This window comes from Marmota monax, unplaced genomic scaffold (genome assembly GCF_021218885.2).
Source record: "Marmota monax isolate L192 unplaced genomic scaffold, Marmota_monax_Labrador192_F-V1.1 WCK01_AAM20220418_F8-fsc00116, whole genome shotgun sequence".
NCBI classification, from domain to species: Eukaryota; Metazoa; Chordata; class Mammalia; order Rodentia; family Sciuridae; genus Marmota; species Marmota monax.
Window position 1 is genome coordinate 660,321 of NW_026695220.1, and position 19,335 is coordinate 679,655.

General features: G+C 37.4%; 1 protein-coding gene across 23 annotated transcripts in view; it reads right to left on the reverse strand.

Moving 5' to 3' along the window:
* Dst (dystonin) overlaps window positions 1-19,335 on the reverse strand; it is a 451,671-nt gene that overhangs the window by 108,112 nt on the left and 324,224 nt on the right. For 18 of the 23 annotated variants that reach the window (XM_058575217.1, XM_046432573.2, XM_058575215.1 and 15 more), the window contains 10 exons: window positions 19,183-19,332; window positions 18,232-18,447; window positions 17,917-18,066; window positions 16,652-16,885; window positions 15,303-15,455; window positions 13,717-13,950; window positions 12,991-13,257; window positions 11,032-11,577; window positions 9,763-9,939; window positions 3,371-3,494 (listed from right to left, as the gene is read on the reverse strand). In XM_058575217.1, the coding sequence (XP_058431200.1) occupies window positions 3,371-3,494; window positions 9,763-9,939; window positions 11,032-11,577; window positions 12,991-13,257; window positions 13,717-13,950; window positions 15,303-15,455; window positions 16,652-16,885; window positions 17,917-18,066; window positions 18,232-18,447; window positions 19,183-19,332 (2,251 nt within the window). The remainder of the gene's footprint in view (window positions 1-3,370; window positions 3,495-9,762; window positions 9,940-11,031; window positions 11,578-12,990; window positions 13,258-13,716; window positions 13,951-15,302; window positions 15,456-16,651; window positions 16,886-17,916; window positions 18,067-18,231; window positions 18,448-19,182; window positions 19,333-19,335) is intronic. The other 5 variants (XM_046432586.2, XM_046432585.2, XM_058575222.1 and 2 more) reach the window with 1 other exon arrangement.

Sequence of the window (19,335 nt, forward strand, 5' to 3'; positions counted from 1 at the left end):
TTTACTTTTAATTCTAAAGTTGCTGAAAGATTTAAGAAAAAGAAAAACCCTTCCAGCTTAGTTTTCACTTGAATGTAAAGCTCTTCCCTTTAGCATCCTAGCATCTCATTGTAAGCCACTGAGAAGTTCAAAGAATAGTGCTCTTTGATGTATTCACTTCTCTCTCTCTGGAAAAACAATCTTGTTTTACTTGTGAATTTAATTTATCACTTATTGTCCAAGAATTCAAAAAGTATTTTAATTATTTCTGAATGCTTTTACCTGATAACACCATAGATGCTTCAGTAGAAAAAAGCCATGACCTGAAACTCTATAAATGAAATATGTTACATTTGTGTTTGGTCCATGGAACACAATCCAAATAACAAAACATTATTTTGGGTTGTTCTAAAGATGTGAGAAAAACAGCTTGACAAATTTTCACTGAATTGAGGTGTTAAGGTTAAGGGCTTGGGGATGTAGCTCAGTGGGTACAGTGCTTTCCTAGCATGCTCAAAGCCCAATCCTCAGTAACACACACACACACAAAAAAAGAGAGAGAGAGAGAGAGAGAGAGAGAGAGAGAGAGAGAGAGAGAGAGAGAGAGAGAGAGAGAGAGAAATGTTAACGTTCTGAAAGAGACAGTCATGCCCCCAGTACCAAAACTCAGTGTTGGATCTGATGCTTCCTTTCGGTGGGGGTGAGAATGCTGAGCAGGGAGGAAAGAGGCATATCACAGGCACCAAGAGGCAAAACAAGCAGCATGAGACCTAACTCAAAGCCATGAGCAAAGTTACTCTAAACTGCAGGTTGAGGTTTGCAGGTGAGCTGCTCCTCACCTGGGCAACACCTGGACATCAACAGCATGAGTGACATCAGCGACTGTTTAGTCATGATATGCAATTTCCCACACCATCAGGCATTTCCATATAATTAACACATTTTAGTGTTATTGTTTGCTATGGACTGATTATTTATGTCCTCCTCAAATGTACATGTTGAATAAAGCCTAAGCCCCAAAGTGATAGAATTTAGAGGCAGAGTCTTTGGAAGGTATGATATTGTGATATATTTAAAAATACACATTTGATCTCTGACTATGGCTTCCTGATTTTGAGCTCTTAAAATGTCCTGAGTAATAAGAAACACGAGAAAAATCTTTTGTTCTGATATTTGTTGATCCCACTTCCTGACACAGAGCTCCTAAGACTTTTATAATTTCCTGAGTGACAGGAGTGTCTTGACAGGACTCCTAAATCTCTTGAAATTTCCTGGGTAAGAGAAGCATCTTTTGTTCTAATGAGGTGACTCCTGTGGGATGCTCCTTGATGGCTTCAGGATGGGGCTGGTTCTCAGGGGGACAGATCTTGTGACTGAGAGTAAACTTGCATCCTCCACCCTCTGACCTCCAGGGAGGCAGACGGGCTGAAGTCTGAGTTGACACCCATGTCCAAGGATCTAATCAGTCATACCTATGTTAATAAAACCTCCTTTAAAACATAAAAGGACTGGGTTCTGGGAGCTTCAGGATAGCTGAACACATAAAAGTTCTGGAGAGTGACCTGCCCAGAGGAGCGAGGGAGTACTATGCCCCTTCTCCCCTACCTCACTCTGTACATCTCTTCAATTGGCTGTTCAATATCCTCTGTAATACCCTTATAATAAATGGGTGAATATAAATAAACTATTTCCCCAAATTATGTGAGTTGCTCTAGCAAATTAACTGAATCTGAGGTAATCATGGGAACCTCAATTTATAGCTGGTTGGTCAGAAGTACAGGTCTCAAAGTGGGAACTGTGATTGGCATGTGAAGTGAAGGAGGCAGTCTTTTATGGGACTGTAGGATCTGATGCCTTGCCAGGTAGACAGTGTTAGGTTTATAGAAAGCTCAGCTGATTTCCACTGAAACACTGCTGGTGTGTGGGAAAAACCCTTCTGTATCAGTTCACAAAAATAGTCTGTGTTGGGCTGGGGATGTGGCTCAAGTGGTAATGCATTCACCTGGCATGCGCGGGGCGCTGGGTTTGATCCTCAGCACCACATAAAAATAAAATAAAGATGTTGTGTCTACCGAAAACTAAAAAAATAAATAAATATTTAAAAATTCTCTCTCTCTCTCTGTTAAAAAAAAAAAAGAAATAGTCTGTGTTGTGTTTAGTGCTGTGTGAGAAAAACACTTAGGTTTTCCTATCTCTTGGAGGAGGTAATTGGTCATGAGAGTGGAGCCCTCTTGAGTAGGACTGTTGTCCTTATAAGAAGGACATGAGAGAGATGATCCCTCTCCACCATTCTCTACCATGCAAGGAAGGATCCATCAAGAAAGTGGCCATCTATAAATCAGGAATAAGGCCCTTTCCAGGACCATGACTTACTGGCACCCTGATCTTGCACTTCCAGACTCCAAAACTATATTTGTTGTTTAAGCCATCCACTCTATGCCTTCTTGTAACAGCAGCCTGAACGAAGACACTATTTGTTCTGTATTTCTTAGTGAAAAATATTTTTACTGAACTAAATTCTTTATTTTAGTAGCCAAAACATATTTTAGAAAAAGCTACAAAACAAAATCTACTATCTACTTATTTTTTTTTTAAGTTGCTGGTCTTCTTAGAAGTCAGAAAGATCTTTGAGAAATTCCTCTGATTCCTCTGTATCCTAAATACAGTTTCACACATTATGAAATAATGCCAGAGAGAAACTTCAAAGTCTTAATGTAACATGAAATTTAAACAACTAAAAATGAAACCATGTACCCTTAACAACGGTGGTTACAAGGGTGTGGGAGGGACTAAAATGGCTATTCAAATAACAGAAATACAATTAAGATAGTCTTTCTCTTTCAAGTCCCAATAGCAGTGGTCTCTGTATGGATGTATGAGATGGGGACAGAGGAACAAAATGTTAAAACTGCCATTCATACTTTCACCTTGTATCTTAAAATTCTGTATTGTTTTTATAATTATAATACGTGTGAAAATACAGTAATATGTGCACATAATTTATAAGTATATGTGTTTATAGAGGGGGCAGGTTGAAATTATTTATTGTTACAGGCATCTGATCAAAAAGTTTGGATGAAAAAAGTATCCGCCTTCTACAGAGTGGCTTTTGAAGCATAGAGTTCTATTCTTCTATTCACATAAAATTTCCACTCATATTTTACTTCATGCTTTATCTTGGTGAAATATATGTCCAATCACCTGCTGTGAACATTATTTTTTTAAATTTCACACATGCACATATAGAAATATATGATTCCCATATCCTGCATAACCATTTCACAGAGAAGGACCACAAGTAATACAATATATACATTTTCTCTATGTTTTTTAGAATATCTGCCTTTAGAATTTACCTATGAGAAAGGAAACAAGAAAATGAATTTCTTACCCAGAGTTTTCTGGATCTCGTTTTTGGCTGGAAGTGAAGATCCCCCGGAATCTAGAAGTACTTCAGCTGTTTTTTTCAGTTTCTCTATAGCAACCTGCTGACTTGATATCTGTCCTTGGAGAGCCTATGGGATTAAACACTTTCCAATTATACTCAAGAAGACTAAATAACAGTTTTCCAATATGGAAAAAAATGATTTACAATATGATAAAGTTAAACCAGACAGAGTAAACTTTCCATCATATAAACTTTCATCATTATAAACTTACTCTGGAGTTCTTAGAATAAGGCCATTATAAAGCTGCATTAGCAAGAAAAGCATCAGCCAGCCTGAATAACAAAAAATCAGTCTTGAAATAAACTATCAGCCTATGTTCCTAATAATGTTCCAGTTCCTAACCTTAGAATCCTCTTAACTGTAGCCCAGGTTCTCCCTTAATCCTCATTTCTAGGCTTTGACAACAACTCCATTACCAAAGAACATCTAGGGCCATCTCTTACTCCAGGTAAGGAGAAGTTAAGGACTTCCACACCAGTAGGTCCTGACTCAATACCAAGTTATATTTATGTTTGTTGATACAATAAAAATTACCAAACATCTATCAAGAAGCCTTGCTATATTCCATGAACACAAAAATAAAATAGACACAAATCTTACAGGAATTGTAGTCTAAGGCAGGAAGTGACAAGCACCAAATATGAGTAGGGAAAAAATGCTACTGGAAGTTGAGGAACAGGGCAACTAGGGAGGGAAACAGGGCCACTGCCATGGTGGTGCCACTGCAATGGGGCCTATGGAGACTGTGGATGTGGGGAGGGAGAGCACCTCCCCCAGAACAATCAGAAGGCACAAGGGTGGGAGCATAACAGAAATCAGGCTGAAAAGGCCTCAAAAGCCAGGCCAAGGGCTTGCTGTTGTATCTGACAGCAATGCAGACTTATTCAGGGCTTTTGATTAAGTGTCGAAATGTTCAGGGCTGTCCTATAGGAAGGCTAAATTTGTAGCAATTCATGGGAAAAATCCAGTGGCAGGGGAAAAAGCAAGCAGAGACCAGTCAGGTGAGGACCACTGAGGACTGAGCACCACTGCACTATCTGGTTGTCGGGGCTGATAAAGTACAATTTGAGTCGGGAATGTCTGAGGACTCAGGATCAATACAGTAGTGGCTAACTACAGTGATTTTTCAAATGAAATAAAATAAAATTTAAAATTAAATTCCTCAATTGCAGAGCAAAATAGCCCCCAGTGACTAGTGGTTGCCATGGTAGGCAGAGCAGATGACAGAACACCTATCATCACAAAATGCCCCAGTGACAGGCAGGAATAAAGCACATCATCACAAAATGCCCCATTGAGGGCAGGAATAAAGCACAGAGGAGCCAAGAGGAGAAAAGTAGCCTGAGTTTTTAAGCCCAGGTAACACAATTGTGTTCACAAATTTATAAGCCTATTTGGGAGTTCATGACTTCAAAGAGCTTTCTGGACTTTATACAGAAAGAAAAAGCAAAGCTGGCAATGGAGGAGACCCTGAACACAAATGGCACTAGATATAAAGCAGAAATCAAGACCCCTGAGGAGACCACTAACGGAGAAAGTCCAGAAACACGAGAGAAGGAGATTAAGCAGCACCATGAAGGATACTTCTGTTTATATGACAGGGAGAGGAGACTGCACAAATGTGATCAAATAGGTAGAAATGGACCCAGAGTAATTCTGACCCCAAGGAGAGAGAAAAATGGGAAAGTGTCAACTGGTTCAGAAATATCATGTAAGGCAAATGATAACAAACCCTTGAATTTGCAGCACAGAGGTACCTGCAGATCTGAGTAAGCAAATGCAATTCAACTGTGAGAGTGAGGAAAAATGGTGGGAGCAGAAAGTCTCCCAGAAGCTAGTTCTAGATTCCCAACACTCCTGACAGACCTCTGCCCAAGTGGGCTGGCAGGCCCCAAGCTTGGCTTATCTTCATTCACCAAGGTACTTGAGCTCTACTCTGCCCAGCATTCAGATCTCAAAGTCCCATATGTTTAAATGGAGATTAACTCATCTCTGGTCATGGGCCCAGGTTCCCAACTGCTTCTTGAATGTTTCCATCTGGGTGTAAACAGGGACCTTAACACTCATTAAAAAAAAAAAAAAAAAATCAAAATCTGAACTCATCTCTCACTCCCCACACCTGTACTTCCTCCTAGGTTAAATCTGATTACCTGAGAACTAAACCTGGAACTACTTCTAGACTCCATCTTCTCTTAAACCTTTTCCATGTGCAGATCAACCATCAAGTCCAGACAGTTTACATGCTTTACACTTTTTTAAAGTCAGACCCCTGCTCTGCAGTCTTCGGATCACTGCAGGGTATTCCCTCATGTGGATCACTGAAGAATGACTCCTAACTGTGCATCCGTCTCCAACAACTCCCCTGAGAGAGACCCTTATGTGTTTTATCTAAAGTAGGTTATCTGACCAAATTGCTGTTCCAGGAACTTCCCTTCGTAAGGCTAAGATTTGAGCATGCTATAAAGGGCCCAAAGTAATTTATTCCTCCATTCTATCTGCAATCTCCTCTTTCTCCATTTCCTGTTCCAGAAATGCCCAACAACACAGCTATTTCTTAGCTATTTGCTCATGCTGGACCCAATGCCTTCACATCTCTACACACTGGCCTCTTATGTAACCTGCACACTCCGCCTCCTTACCTAGTTGTGTAAGTACTCTCCTGGGAAGTCCCATAAACATACTGTGAATGTTATCGCCTTGATCTGTCTCTTCTATCAAACTGCCACCTATCTGAGAACTAGGAATTCATCCTAATCAGCTTTTTATTATCCATGCATAGCCCAGCATTTACCATAGAGCAGGCCTCAATAAAAGTTTCTGGAATAAGTGAGTGAACAAATAAGTAAATAAATGAAAATATCAAGTGTAAGACCTAAAAGGCCTTCTTATATGTCAGCATTTTTTTTTCATTATTTAAAATAAGTGCTTAAACCTAATAACAGAAACTTGAACTAATCTTTATAACACAAGAAACTCTAATACACACAGGCAGCCCACGTAGAGGTAGAAAGGCCCTCCCAACCCTGGCCAACAAGGGATCTGTGGTCAGAATAACAGATCTGACCTGCTTCCAGAGGAAAGAATCTACATCAGAGTAGATCTATTTGGGAAATTCTCCCAGAGACTTAGTAACAGAAAGTAGAGGAAATTCTTGGAGACATGAACTTTACCTATAATCAGACTGAAATCTGGGCCATAGGGACAGCTTATTTACATCAAATGTTTATTTAAACAATGAAATAAAGTTAAGGAAATTTGTTGTTGTTGTTGTTATATTTGAGTTCCCCAAGGACAGAGATAGGGTTTTAATAAACCTTAACAATGTCTTCACAAAAGTTAACAATGGACCCAGAATGCAACCGATTACTGAAAAGAGTAAATATATGTAAAAGTTACGTATAACTTTTATATGGTTCTATAAAAACATCCAGTGCCAACCAGGCTTACATTATTATCTTAACATGCAATATTATCTTAACATGAAGGAATGGATTATAAAAGAATCTCTCTTCTTCGCTTCTCCTCAAAATGTCCCATGCCTTTGCTCTCCATAATTAAATAAAAAAGAGTTAATATGTATGAAGTTGTAATGTAATGAGAATCATGTTTTATATAACTACTTTGTAACAAAACTGAAAATTAAATTATTTAAATATATGTCTTATTTTGAATAGATTTCAATGGAATTAGCATCCATGACACAGAATACAAGATTATGACCTTGGTCTTCTTGCCTGCACCAGAAAAGGATGGAGCCTATGAAGCTGAGGGCCCTTTTCCAGGTCATAAAACTTTCCTGGTTTACCACCACCAGGCTCAGTGCAAGCCTCAAAGGGCTACATCATTGGTCAACATGATTTGGCCCTGTGGCCGATTCCAAACCTAGGCTTCCAGGCTGGTCTCCGAATCCTGCCTTCTATGCCTCTGAAGGGGCTAAAATCTTGTTTTATCCAGTGATTTCTCTGGAGGGGATCTTGAGGAGTGTCCTTGTAGCCTAGTGGTATCTGACTACTGACAACACAGCTAATAGTTTTTTTTGTTTTGTTTTTTTAAACAAGGCCAATAACAACATGCTATTGGATAGAAATATTTCAAATGAACTAATTAGGCCCGCCAAAATTACATTTGTTACACAACAGAATATAAGAAGAAGCATGTAAGAGAAGGAAAGATTGATTTTTATACAGGTGCAGTTGTACACACCTATAATCTCAACTACTCAGAAGGCTGAGGCAGGAGGATTCCAAGTTTGATCTGGGCAACTTAGTGAGACTGTGTCTCAAAATAGAAAATAATTTTTCTAAAAAGCTAAGGATATAGCTCAGTGACAGAGCACCCAACTTGAATTCAATCCCTAGTACTGGGAAAAAAAATCTGTAGTAGTCTTAAGTGTTTATCTTATTATTGAAAGAAATAATCATTAAATATTAATAGATACAAAAGAAACAGACTATCTAATCCTCATAAAAGTCCTTACTATATATGGAGATCATCTGTAAGAAAAACAAAACATATGCCGGGAACAGCTTCAACTGCACATTTAATTTTTAAAGTTATGCTGTGACTTAATTAAAATTCATTCTCCTTTGAGATAGCTCTCTCCTCTTTGTATTTCTTTGACTGCCTTTGGACTTGAGGAGCTTTTTTCAACACTAACCAAATAACTTTTTTCTATTCTAAAATTAATCTCTGTATCAGTTTAATTAAAAAGCTTAGCTATCCTTTGGGTCTTTTTTTTTTTTTATTTTGCTCTAGTTACATAAAAATTACTTTTATATAGGCCATAATCCATTTCCTAACACAGATCTAACTTTAAAAAATTGTATTTTTACACTAGAAACACCTAACTTAAAAGATATTTCTATTATACTAAAATGCCTAACCTTCTAATTAAACGTAATATCATCAATCTTAGTTAAACTATTGGCATTTCTCATCAAAACAATAGCCTTAAGTGCCACAGTATCTCCTCTGCCGTTGGCATTTATGCTGCCCTTGAACACATAATCAGTGGGAACTGAAAACTTAATTAAGAACCAAACAAAAATCAGGACTGAAAATGCACATTGAAGGAAGGTAGCAACCACAGGGGGGCTGCATTAATCTGGGGACACCTACCTGGCCCAGGATACTGCCTGGTGTGCAGGTCAGATGGGGTGAACGCTCCAGCCCAGGAAAGCAGCAGTGCCCTCGGCCCTCTACCCACTCCCTGCTCCCAGCCTTCACTTCTACCCACTCCACAAATGTCTTACTGCTTGGCTTTGATCTGCCACATTTACCTTAGCTAAGCAATCACCAGTCTCAGGCAATACTTGACTTTAAGCTCAACTAATAGGGGACCTGTTTTCCTTGTTAATGGCACAATGGTGGTTCATGACACTGTAACGAACAGGCAATTATATTCTAAAAGGCAGTGTACTGAAAATTTTTTGTTTACTTTCTAGCTAGGGTAGCAATTAGTTGCTGCTACCCCCAACTAAAAGAAATCATTGAATAGTTTATGAATTAGAACTTTCTAATTCAAAATTATTGATTGTTTCTAATAAGAATAAAATATTTTAAAAACATTCTCTCTCCTTACATTAGAATTTTAAAATATGCTTTAAATTTAAGAAATAGAGATTTTCTCTGACACTGTGGTCTGAATGATTATACAATTATGATATCAAGTTTGCATTTCTGAAAAGGCAGGGAGACAGTCTGCTTTGCTTTTGTGGTGCTGGGGGTCAAATTAAGGAACTTGCACATGCTACCTAACTGTGCTACAGTAAGCAATCCCCCCAACCCACAGGCAGATATTTTGAGAACTGTGCTGAGTAAAAATTGAAGTCTATATTTCTAGGAATCACGAGGATACTCAACAAAAACCCCAGTCCTGGCCCTTGAGAACTCTGTATTATAGTGGGATCCCTTATTCCCTTCTACCTTCCCATTTTTGAACAAATATTTATTGAGAGCCTACTTTAGTCCAGGTAACAGCCCAAGCACTAGGAACATAGCAATATACAAAACTAAAACACCTATCCTCACAGAACTTAATTCTAATAGAGGAAGAAACAAAGGAACAAGGTACATAAAGAGGCCTGGACAATTCTGGGTTTTACTTGGGGAGACTGGATAGTGCAGATACCCATAAGGGCAATGTCAAACCAGCTGAGTAACTCTGGGCAAGGGAGGAGACTGGAGAATCAAAGTCATAGCTCCCTCTGGAGGGAGAAGCATACTTTTCCCATCCTTCATTCCTCTACTCAAGGTAAAACAATCACAAAAGCATGAAAAACTATTTGATGGTCTTTCTTGCTTTTCTCTTTCTTTCTCTTTTTTTCTTTCTTACCTTGGTCTCTTCTAACTGCCTCTGCAGATTTTTGGGGTCCACAGCAATAGGTTCAAGTAAATGTTTGCTTGCTATGGCCTCACAGGCCTCAAGCCCAGAAAGAAGTCCACATGAAGCATCTTCGTAGTGTTGATATTTGTCCACCAGATCTTTAAGATTATTTCCAAGAACATTGCACTAAAAAAAAAAAAAAAGAGGCAAAATGCAAGGGAGATTAAAACCTACTATCTTCTCCCGTGTCAAATAACTCTATGACCTATGAACTATGTAACTTGGGAAACAAAAGAATTCAACCAAAGTTGTAGAGCTGAGGTTTTTTTTCCCCCCCTTTACATAAAGAAGTCAAAAAGCAACTCTAAAAACAAGGAAATAGTCAGTAGATTTGTATGAATTCAAACAAAGGATAAAGATATCAATCATCAGAGCAGATCTGCCAGGGCACATTCCCTAGGTATTATACACCATGTGTTTAAATTTGCATTTGTTGAAAAGATTTACAAATGCTTAATAAATCATTTCCAAATATCATATAAGATTGAGTGACACAAATAGAAGAGTGTAGAGAAAGAGTCAGTGATACTTTTAAAAGCACTTATGCCCCTTTGCCAGTCTATACACTGACACTGAAAACGGAAATAGTGCTTAGGTGGTGGTTGTTGTTTCTAAACAAAACTACTTAACTTGTCCACAGATGTTAAAAAAAAAGTGGGGGGAGGCAACAAAACAGCGTGTAAGTAATTAAGTATGCAAATAATGTACTCATCAAATATATCTGTGGGGCAGTCTTACATTTGATAAGAAAGCAGTTCCCAAGTTTGAGGCCAACAGCCCCTTTTAGTTTAGTTACACGTGATCCCCATCTGGTGGTCATATTATATATTACAGTGGTGATCTATGGCTTCCTGTAAATCCCTGTCAAAACTAAGTAACTTTAGGGCTGGGGTTGTGGCTCAGTAGTGGAGGGCTTGTCTCACATGTGTAGGGCACTGGGTTCAATCCTCAACACCACATACATAAAATAAATAAAATAAAGGTATTATGTCCATGTACAATTAAAAATAAAAAAAAAACCTAAGTAACTTTAAACTCCTAAACTTTAAACACCTCTGTCAGAAGTAAAGCAAATAAATGAAACTTAAACTATGATTTCCCCTGAATCAATTTTTAGGCTTCCTGCTTCTAAATTCAAAATAAAAGTTACAAGGACACCATGAAAACTATAACCATAGATTGATCTTTCCCCTAAAAAAAATAATTTAAAAAAATTACCTTAGAGTAGAGAGACCTGAAGCGATCAGTAGCATGATCCAGTTTGCTCTGGACTTCTTTGTAGGTTGCAGAAGTGTCAATATTGTCCTTGCTAACCTTGCCTCCCTCTTTCTTGCTGCAAGATTTGGCAGCTTCCAACACCCTGTTTCCAGAAATTGTGATGTACCTCAGGTCACCTTTGTGAGAAATGACATCTTCTGAGAAACTCTTCTGCCTCTTCAACTTGGCCATTAAGCCACTGAAGTCATCTGCACCTGCTTCCAGGTTTTCAAGCTCTTGCTCTGACTGCTGGAGCCAGTGCTCAAACTCGCTATAATCAGTATCAAACTTCTCTAACTCTTCCTGCAGGGAGTGTGTTAACTTCATTTTCTTCTCAGACTCAGCCAGTGCAGTTTCATAATGTACCTTCAGTTCCTTCATGTTCTTTTGCAGTTTCTCTTTTTCCTCAGGAGAGAGATAGTGGCCCTGTTTTTCGAGCAGTGCTTGTGCAGACTGTGTGGCTATGATGACTGCTTGGTGCTGAGAGATGATCTTTTCATGTTGGGCCTAAGTGAAAACAAATTGACCATAATTTTAAAACTCTCTGGAGCTCCCTGTGGCCTCAGGACTGACAGGTGTCAGTGACAAAGGGCTTCTTGCCCCCACTTCTCAAGCCTTACGATATTCTCCTTTGATGAATTTCAGAACAGCAAGAATTGTATTTTGATTTCCCTAATCTTATTTTTAAGAAAATTTCCATACTTCTCTAATAAGTACTTATATACTAATCACAGAGAACAAATGTTTTTGAGAAGCTGGGGAAAAACATAACAAATTTCTATTCTAATTCTAAAGGAAGCAGGTATAATCTAATCACATTTTACTCATTGCTCCCTGACAGCCACCCAAGAGGGACTGATAAAGTCTTTACCTTATTATTGAGTAAATATTTTTTTAAAAAAATTAGGGAATGATCTCAATAAAACATTTAGTTAGGGAAAAATAACTTGCAATTTTAAAATAATAAAAACATTTTTGTGATAATTATGCATGAACGATACACAGAGAAGCCAAATAGAAGTTAAAGGAGCAGATATAATAAAAGAAAATACTGGAGTGACTTAGCATCACTGAACTTCAGTTTCCAGGCTGTGAAAATGGAGACAATAACCTCTGTACAGCACAAATTTAGTGTGAAGAGTATATGTGATCCATACCAAGACTACTTCCTGCAGACACTGATAGGCACTACGTCCAGTCATTTCTACAACCAAAGACAACACTGAGACAAGATCATTTATGTGACACTTTAAGAATGGTTCTTCAAAGGTTGCCTTTGATCCTGTAGTAGACATCCATCCTAGCTTTAATTCCAACTGTTCAGAGTTTCTTAAAGGGCTTTTTTTTTTTTTCAATAATCTCCTTTCAACAATAGCCTGCACTGTCTAGATGAGCTGAGCTCAGAAAGAATACAAGTGAGCTCAAGACTGCTCAGCAAGCCAGTCTGCAAACATGGATTCAAACCTACCAGAGTGACTGAGGACCAGGCTAAATTTTAATCCAAACCCTCTCCCTTACAACATGTATAACTTGGGCAAGCTACTTGAGCTCTGTAAGTCACAGTTTTCCTGTAAAATGAAAATAAAAACCTTGAAGAGTAACTGGGAGGACTAAATGAGGTAAGGCAGAAAGAGTGAAGAGTATCTGGCCCATCGTAATGGTCCCATAAATGTCAACTGTTACTATGGGCTCGGTTACTTGCTTATGCTACTGCCTCACTTATGTAGAGTGCGCCATCACTAATGAGTTCTCTTTATTTTTTCTGACTCGTCTGTAATTCACTTAATCTATATTTAACATCAGGATAACAAAGGACATCCCCTTCTGTGGCCATCAAGTCTTCATATGTGCTAGGTCGTTTCTATTTTTACTGACCTGGAAACAGAATCTGATGATACCACTATGTTTAAAGCCACATACCTTCACTTTTTGGTACTGCTGATTCAGATTCTCCTCAGTGGTTCCAACATGTCTGTCAAGGTCAGTTTCCAGCAAGTTACCATTGACTTCATCCTCTTCTCCCATCGCCGACCTGCCATCGCCTTCTTGAAAATGGGTCCCATTCTGCTCAATGACCTGCTTGTGTCTTGCCACTGCCCTTTCTGAATCTTTGTCGACATTTGACAACCAGTCCAAAAGGTTTTCTATTTTGGTTTTGCTCTCTTCTAGCTGCTTTGCAGCAGCAACCTGGGCAGGAAAGGGAAGGTTCACACAGGTATTATAATTGCAGGCCAAGGCATGGTTTTAAGACACCCAAAGAGTAAATAAATATTTAGATAGTTTCAGATTTTAAAAATTGGCAGTGAAAAGTTTACACATTGAAATTAAATCTTAAAGCAACAGGCAGTTTACTCTGAAGTTCTCATTGCTCTTAGAAATACATTCCAAAATTTTAATTACTATTGATGCGGGATCACACTCTCCACAAGTCCAGAGTCTCACAGCCCACTCAATTTTAAGAAGTGAAGCAAAGCCAATGTTCCAAGGCTTTTGTTGTATCTGGCCAGTTACAACTTGGACACCCAGAATTCTAGTTCTTGGTGCTACTTACTGCTCACTACCACCCGATATCACTAAATAAAATCAAGTAGCTGCTACGTAATCATTTTTGACAAAGCAAGAGTGAACCATGCATTTGAATAGGACCTTTTCAGTTTCTTCCTTGATTGCTGTCTTCACAACTTTATCCAGCTCCTTTTTCGACTGTTCTGCCTTTAAATTCAGCTGTTCACATTTTATCTTCGCTTCATTAAGTTTCTGTTCTATCAAAGCCTTATCTTCTTGGGACAGCTTTTCACCATTCTCTTTTAAGAAGTTCTCTGTGTTTTTCACTATTTCAGCCAATGCCTGTGCACTTCCCTGCATATCTTTCTGCAACTCCTGAAACACAAAAGAAAAAACAGTACATTATTATCGATTTCACTCTTCTAGAGCTATAATTCTTAGAAGGGAAAACAGAGAGTCCAGCACATGTAGTTTGACAAAGCATTTTGAAAATGTTTATTTGAATTGGTTTATAGCAATCACAAGACTTAATATAATTTTAAATCTCAACAAAGAGGAAAAGCATGAGATTTTCATGCTTAACAAAAAAAATGTAGTTTGTGAAATTCTGAAAACACTGAAGTAGTCAGTATACATGCAAATTTGCATGTGCTGATTTTTTTTACAAGTATACTTACAAAGTTTGTAAATACATAGTAATATTTATTCTGTTGCTAAACATATATATGAGGGATATATATTTACTGCTCAGGATAAAAAGAAAACAGTTCCCCCAGTGAACTAAGATACCTCCTTCTTTTAAACATCAGACCTTATAATATTTGCTTCTTTGACCTGACTGCCAGGAAGCTCAAAATTAAGATCTTTTCTCAGTAGTTTTCCCTTGTCTCAACAGAGGAGATTTTCCTATATAACTTTTTCTCTGTTATTGTGCACTTTAATTCTCTACATTATACTACGTTTGAGTTTTAATATTATTTTTCTCCATATCTTAAGCCTCCTAAATTTTTCTGAGAAATATCTGAATTGAAAGAGATCCTATTTATTTAGTCATTACTGTGTGACACTATGCTCATGACTCAATTCAGAATATTTACTTAACTCTTATAATAATGTAGCAATGAAAATACAACCAATGAACAAACCAAGGCTCAAAGACATTAAGTTATGAAGCTAACAATAGGTATAGTCTGGAATCTGAACAAACAGGTATCTAGTGATTGAGAATATTCTTTATCCTGATATCAAAATAAAGATATTCTTATCTGATGTTTTTAATTTGTTTTTCATTATCCTTCAATAAAAGGGAACAAATGACAGAGAAATATGGGAGGAAGTAGCAGCAGCTAAGAAAGTGAAAAACAAACAAGCAAACAAAAAACCCAAAGTGATGGCTAATTTTTCCTGGTCTACAAGTGAGAAGTCTAACTTTAAATGGATTCAAATTTTAATTTACCACTCAAGCTATTTCCACCATCAAACCTCCTTTAATACCTCCTCCCATCCAGTTTCTTACCAAGAAAATTACCTGGCCTGTTCCAAGTTGGAAATCCAACTTTTAATATAAAATTTAAAGCTCAGGCCGGGAACCTCTAGGTATGCCTTGCTTCTGAAAAATCTAAAACTTTTCTATTTTTCAACTATCTTATTGCCTTCCAAATGACAGTAATCAAACCTAACATGAACACAGTTATTTTGTATTTTGCTAATACAAAACCAAGTTCTACCTCTTGCTTGGACTGGTACTTCTTCAACTCCATGGTGCCATCTCCAATCACAAAGGCTTCTTGGTGACCGATGAGGCGGTTCTCAGTCTGGGTGAGGAGATCACATATCCCTTGCAGTTTCTCTTTGTATTCCTGTTGACGCTCTGCCACAATCTAAAGTGGAGAAATCCCAAAACACCTTTAATGTATGTTCAAAATTACTGTGTTATTTCTTATTAGAACACACTTTTCAAATTTCCTCTACTAAGCTTTTATAAGTATGCTGTAAACATGATAGCAGTGGGGTACACACTGAGCCAAGTGATACAGAAAGAACGAGCATGTCCCATATACAAGGAAAGAGATCATGTGTGGATGAAATTGCTCAACAGAATACTGGCCATGCATATGTGTAAGAGATGGAACTTCTGACCGACAGGAAGAAACATCCCATTTTCTTAAGCTCTTGAAACCTGCGACACACATAATTAATTCTGCAAAAGGACACCAAAAGAGAAGTTAGTCGTGATTTGTCAGTCAACATATCTGATAAGAATATATAGGTTATCATGCTAGAGACAATGCCTGGATGCTTCAGGAAATAATAAAGAAAAAATTGCATGCGATATATTTTACTTAATCACTATGTCTAATTACATTCCCAAATTTTGCTCATAATTGCTATTAGATATAGCACTCTAGTGCAAATCAGTAAATCTCCCAAAAGATTAATAAGTCAAAACTAATTACTTGCCTCTTTCATGTTCTTATTATATATATACTAATTATTCATCTTATAGTCAGAGTATAACATTTCATGTTTATTAAAAACCTAGCACATGCTAAGTGTTTTATATATACTCTTTTGTCAGTGTTCATAACACTACCAGATAAACACTTATTATTTCCAATTTACCCATCAGAAAACTAAGGTTAAGTGACTTGCTCTCACTTACACAAGTGAGTATGGCAGCTGGCATGCAAACTCAGGCAATTTGACCCTAAAGCCCACAGTCAGAGCTGCCATATCATCTCCCAGAAGAAAAAGATACTCTTATCTTTCCTTTGCCATATGTTCATTAATTTATCCCTTGACATTTCTGAGTGCATCTGCATTTCCTATTCTTGGGGATAGGTGAGGGGCAGAAGATAAAGAATGGACCTACAATAACTAGTGTCAGGGAGTCTAAGCTAAATTATGGCATCGTTATAAAAAACAATATCTGTTAAACACTGCAGGGTCTCTACATTGTGTCCTGTCCATTAACACCGTCCAGAAAATCTTTCTACCAATGCTATAATCCTTGCAATCTACATTAAGTTTTCACAGTAAAGTCAAAACAAAGAATTCCATCTCTACAAAGGCAAACCTTCTGATCATCGAGATCTTGTTCTAGCTGTAACTGAATCTCTAAACGTTGCACATGAGTAGTTGCTGATTCCTGTACATCAAGAAAACACTTCTGAGTTGTATTTAAGAGCCTCAGCAGTTGTCTGCTTTGGTTGGGGGACAAATCTTGTGCATATTCAGAAATGAAGAACTGAACATCAAAGGCAGTCGTCTCCAGTTGCATTTTGGTATGTCCAAGATCTTTTAAAACATTCTGTAAACAAAGTTGTAGAAGTTATCAAGAGAGAATGAAGCCATGATGAAGTTTATACTAATATGACTGACTTTTCAAATATGCTCCTTTGATCAGTAGTCAACAGTTTAATGACACTGTTCTCATTATTCATCATCTAGTAACATGACAATTAATTAATTAAATGCATGATAGTTAATACACTATGTAAAATAAATAACCCTTCCAGGAATATTTTATCTTACCCTGTCAAATCACACTTAAATTCTGCCAAAAGACAAAGATCCAATTTACATATATTTATAACACTTAAGAGAACCAATGACATTAAATATCAGTCCCTAATATTCACAACATCTATTTAATTGTGGTAACACATAAATAAGAATCCAGGAAATCTGAAATATGAATGAATTAAACAGGCCAGAATTTCAATTTTCTGATTCTGAGGAAAGGAGTCTCACCATGTTCATGGGGCATGTTGTTCAAACTAAGAGCTTGAAAATAAAAAATCATGCCAAAACTGACTACCATAGAAAAACTACTTATACTACTGTGTATAATTTATACTATTTTGTGTTTATGTGATTAAATAATACATAAACAAATATATACATACAAATCTCAATATGTCAACAGTAGTCATAGTTTGATAAAGCATTTGGGACAGCATCAGAATAGCATCCACAAAGTTGTGATTATTATTTTTTTAATTCTCCCCTTCACTCTTTTTTAATTTACTTTTTAGTTATAGGTGGGCACAATATCATTATTTTATTTTTTTATTTTTATGTGGTGCTGAGGATTGAACCCAGTGCCTCACGCATGCAAGGCAAGCACTCTACCACTGAGCCACAGACCCTGTCCCAAAAGTTGTGATTATGTTATGGTTGTGTCAACTATGAAGACACACCTCTTAGAGACAAAGGAAATAATTCTTTTTTGTCTTAGGGAAGTCAAAAAGATTTATATAGTAAGTCAATTTTTAAATACTCACTACATACTTCCATAGATTTTATAATGTACTTTGTCACATTAATTCTGGTACTTGCCTTAAGAAACGCCAAACTTTTCTTTACATGTTCAGGATCTTGAACAGTCACAGTCTCAATATCCTTCACAGATTTGCTCTTTTCTGATATCCAATCTGAGAAAGACTGAAGTTTATGCAGAAATTCCTCATGGGAAACTGCTAGTTTAGACTGGAAAATAAAGTTGTACATTCATTTCTGTCTCCAAAATTTCAGAATTCTATAAACAGGGGTTCTTTTTTAAGGGCTTAACACTCTAAAACTAAAATACTTCATCTTGTGACTAAATTCTCAAACACCCAAATTTCATTCAAAATTTGCTGCTTTCACGCCTACCATTTCAGAGTCCACTGCAAGCATAATATGCTTCATTCTTTCTGAAGACACACTGCCAAGGGAAGAGAAGGCAGCCTGCAAGCTCTGGTGGCTCATGCTCAGCTCCTCAAGATGTCTTCTGGGGAAGTTACTGGGAAGAGACCTCAAGAACTCTTCTGCCAACTTCATATCTTTTCTTAAAATCACAGCAATTGGAGCCAATCCCAGTTCAAATGTCTGAAAAGAAACATACCCCAGATCTGGTTACTGTTCAGTGAAAAACACAAACATAAACAAAAAAGTACTTAGTGCTTGCTTAGCTGATACCATAAATCCATAAATAGATAATTGTTAGAGTTGGATCCAGGATGTCCCATGGCTGGGTACCCCAGCTTAGGGCTATGGGAAGTAGAGGAAACTTTCAGAGGTGGGACCTAGTGGGAGGTCTTTAGGTTGCCACAGATATGCCTTAAAGGGGCTTATAGGTCCTTATCTTAACCCATTAAACTCTAAGTTTTCAATTCTGTAAATAGTTCAAAGAAACTGACACAGGTATACTAAAACAGGTTGGAAATTATAATCTAGAGCTTATATCTATTACATTAATTAGTATCATAATTGTTGTATGATCCAATTATATTTAATTAGCATTATTATATTATATATTACAGATGTGCATAAGTGTTTATAAGTGTTCCATATCTGGGAGGATACGACAAAATAGAGTAAAACAAGTGTCTTTCTTTTGCTCTCCAGCCATATAGTAAGTGGTTTTATTCTACCACCTACTCCCCACCACAATGTGCTGCCTCTCCATTGGCCTAAGAGCAACAGGGCCAGTTTAACTGATCCATAGATTGGAAACTGCAAAACTAGGAGTCCAAATAAACCTTTTCTCATTATAAGTTGGTTATTTCAGGTATGTGTTACAGTAATGTAAAGCTAACTAACAAAGCAGCAGATAATTCTTACCTCTAACTGTTTCAGTTGATTCTTTAAAGCTTCTAGATTGTTATCCATAGACTCCTGGTTGTCTAGGGGGGGCTTCATATCTTGAAGCAAAGCCAAATATTCGTGCATTTTTTCAGTGTGCTGTAAACACTGCTGCAACTCAGTGGAAAACTA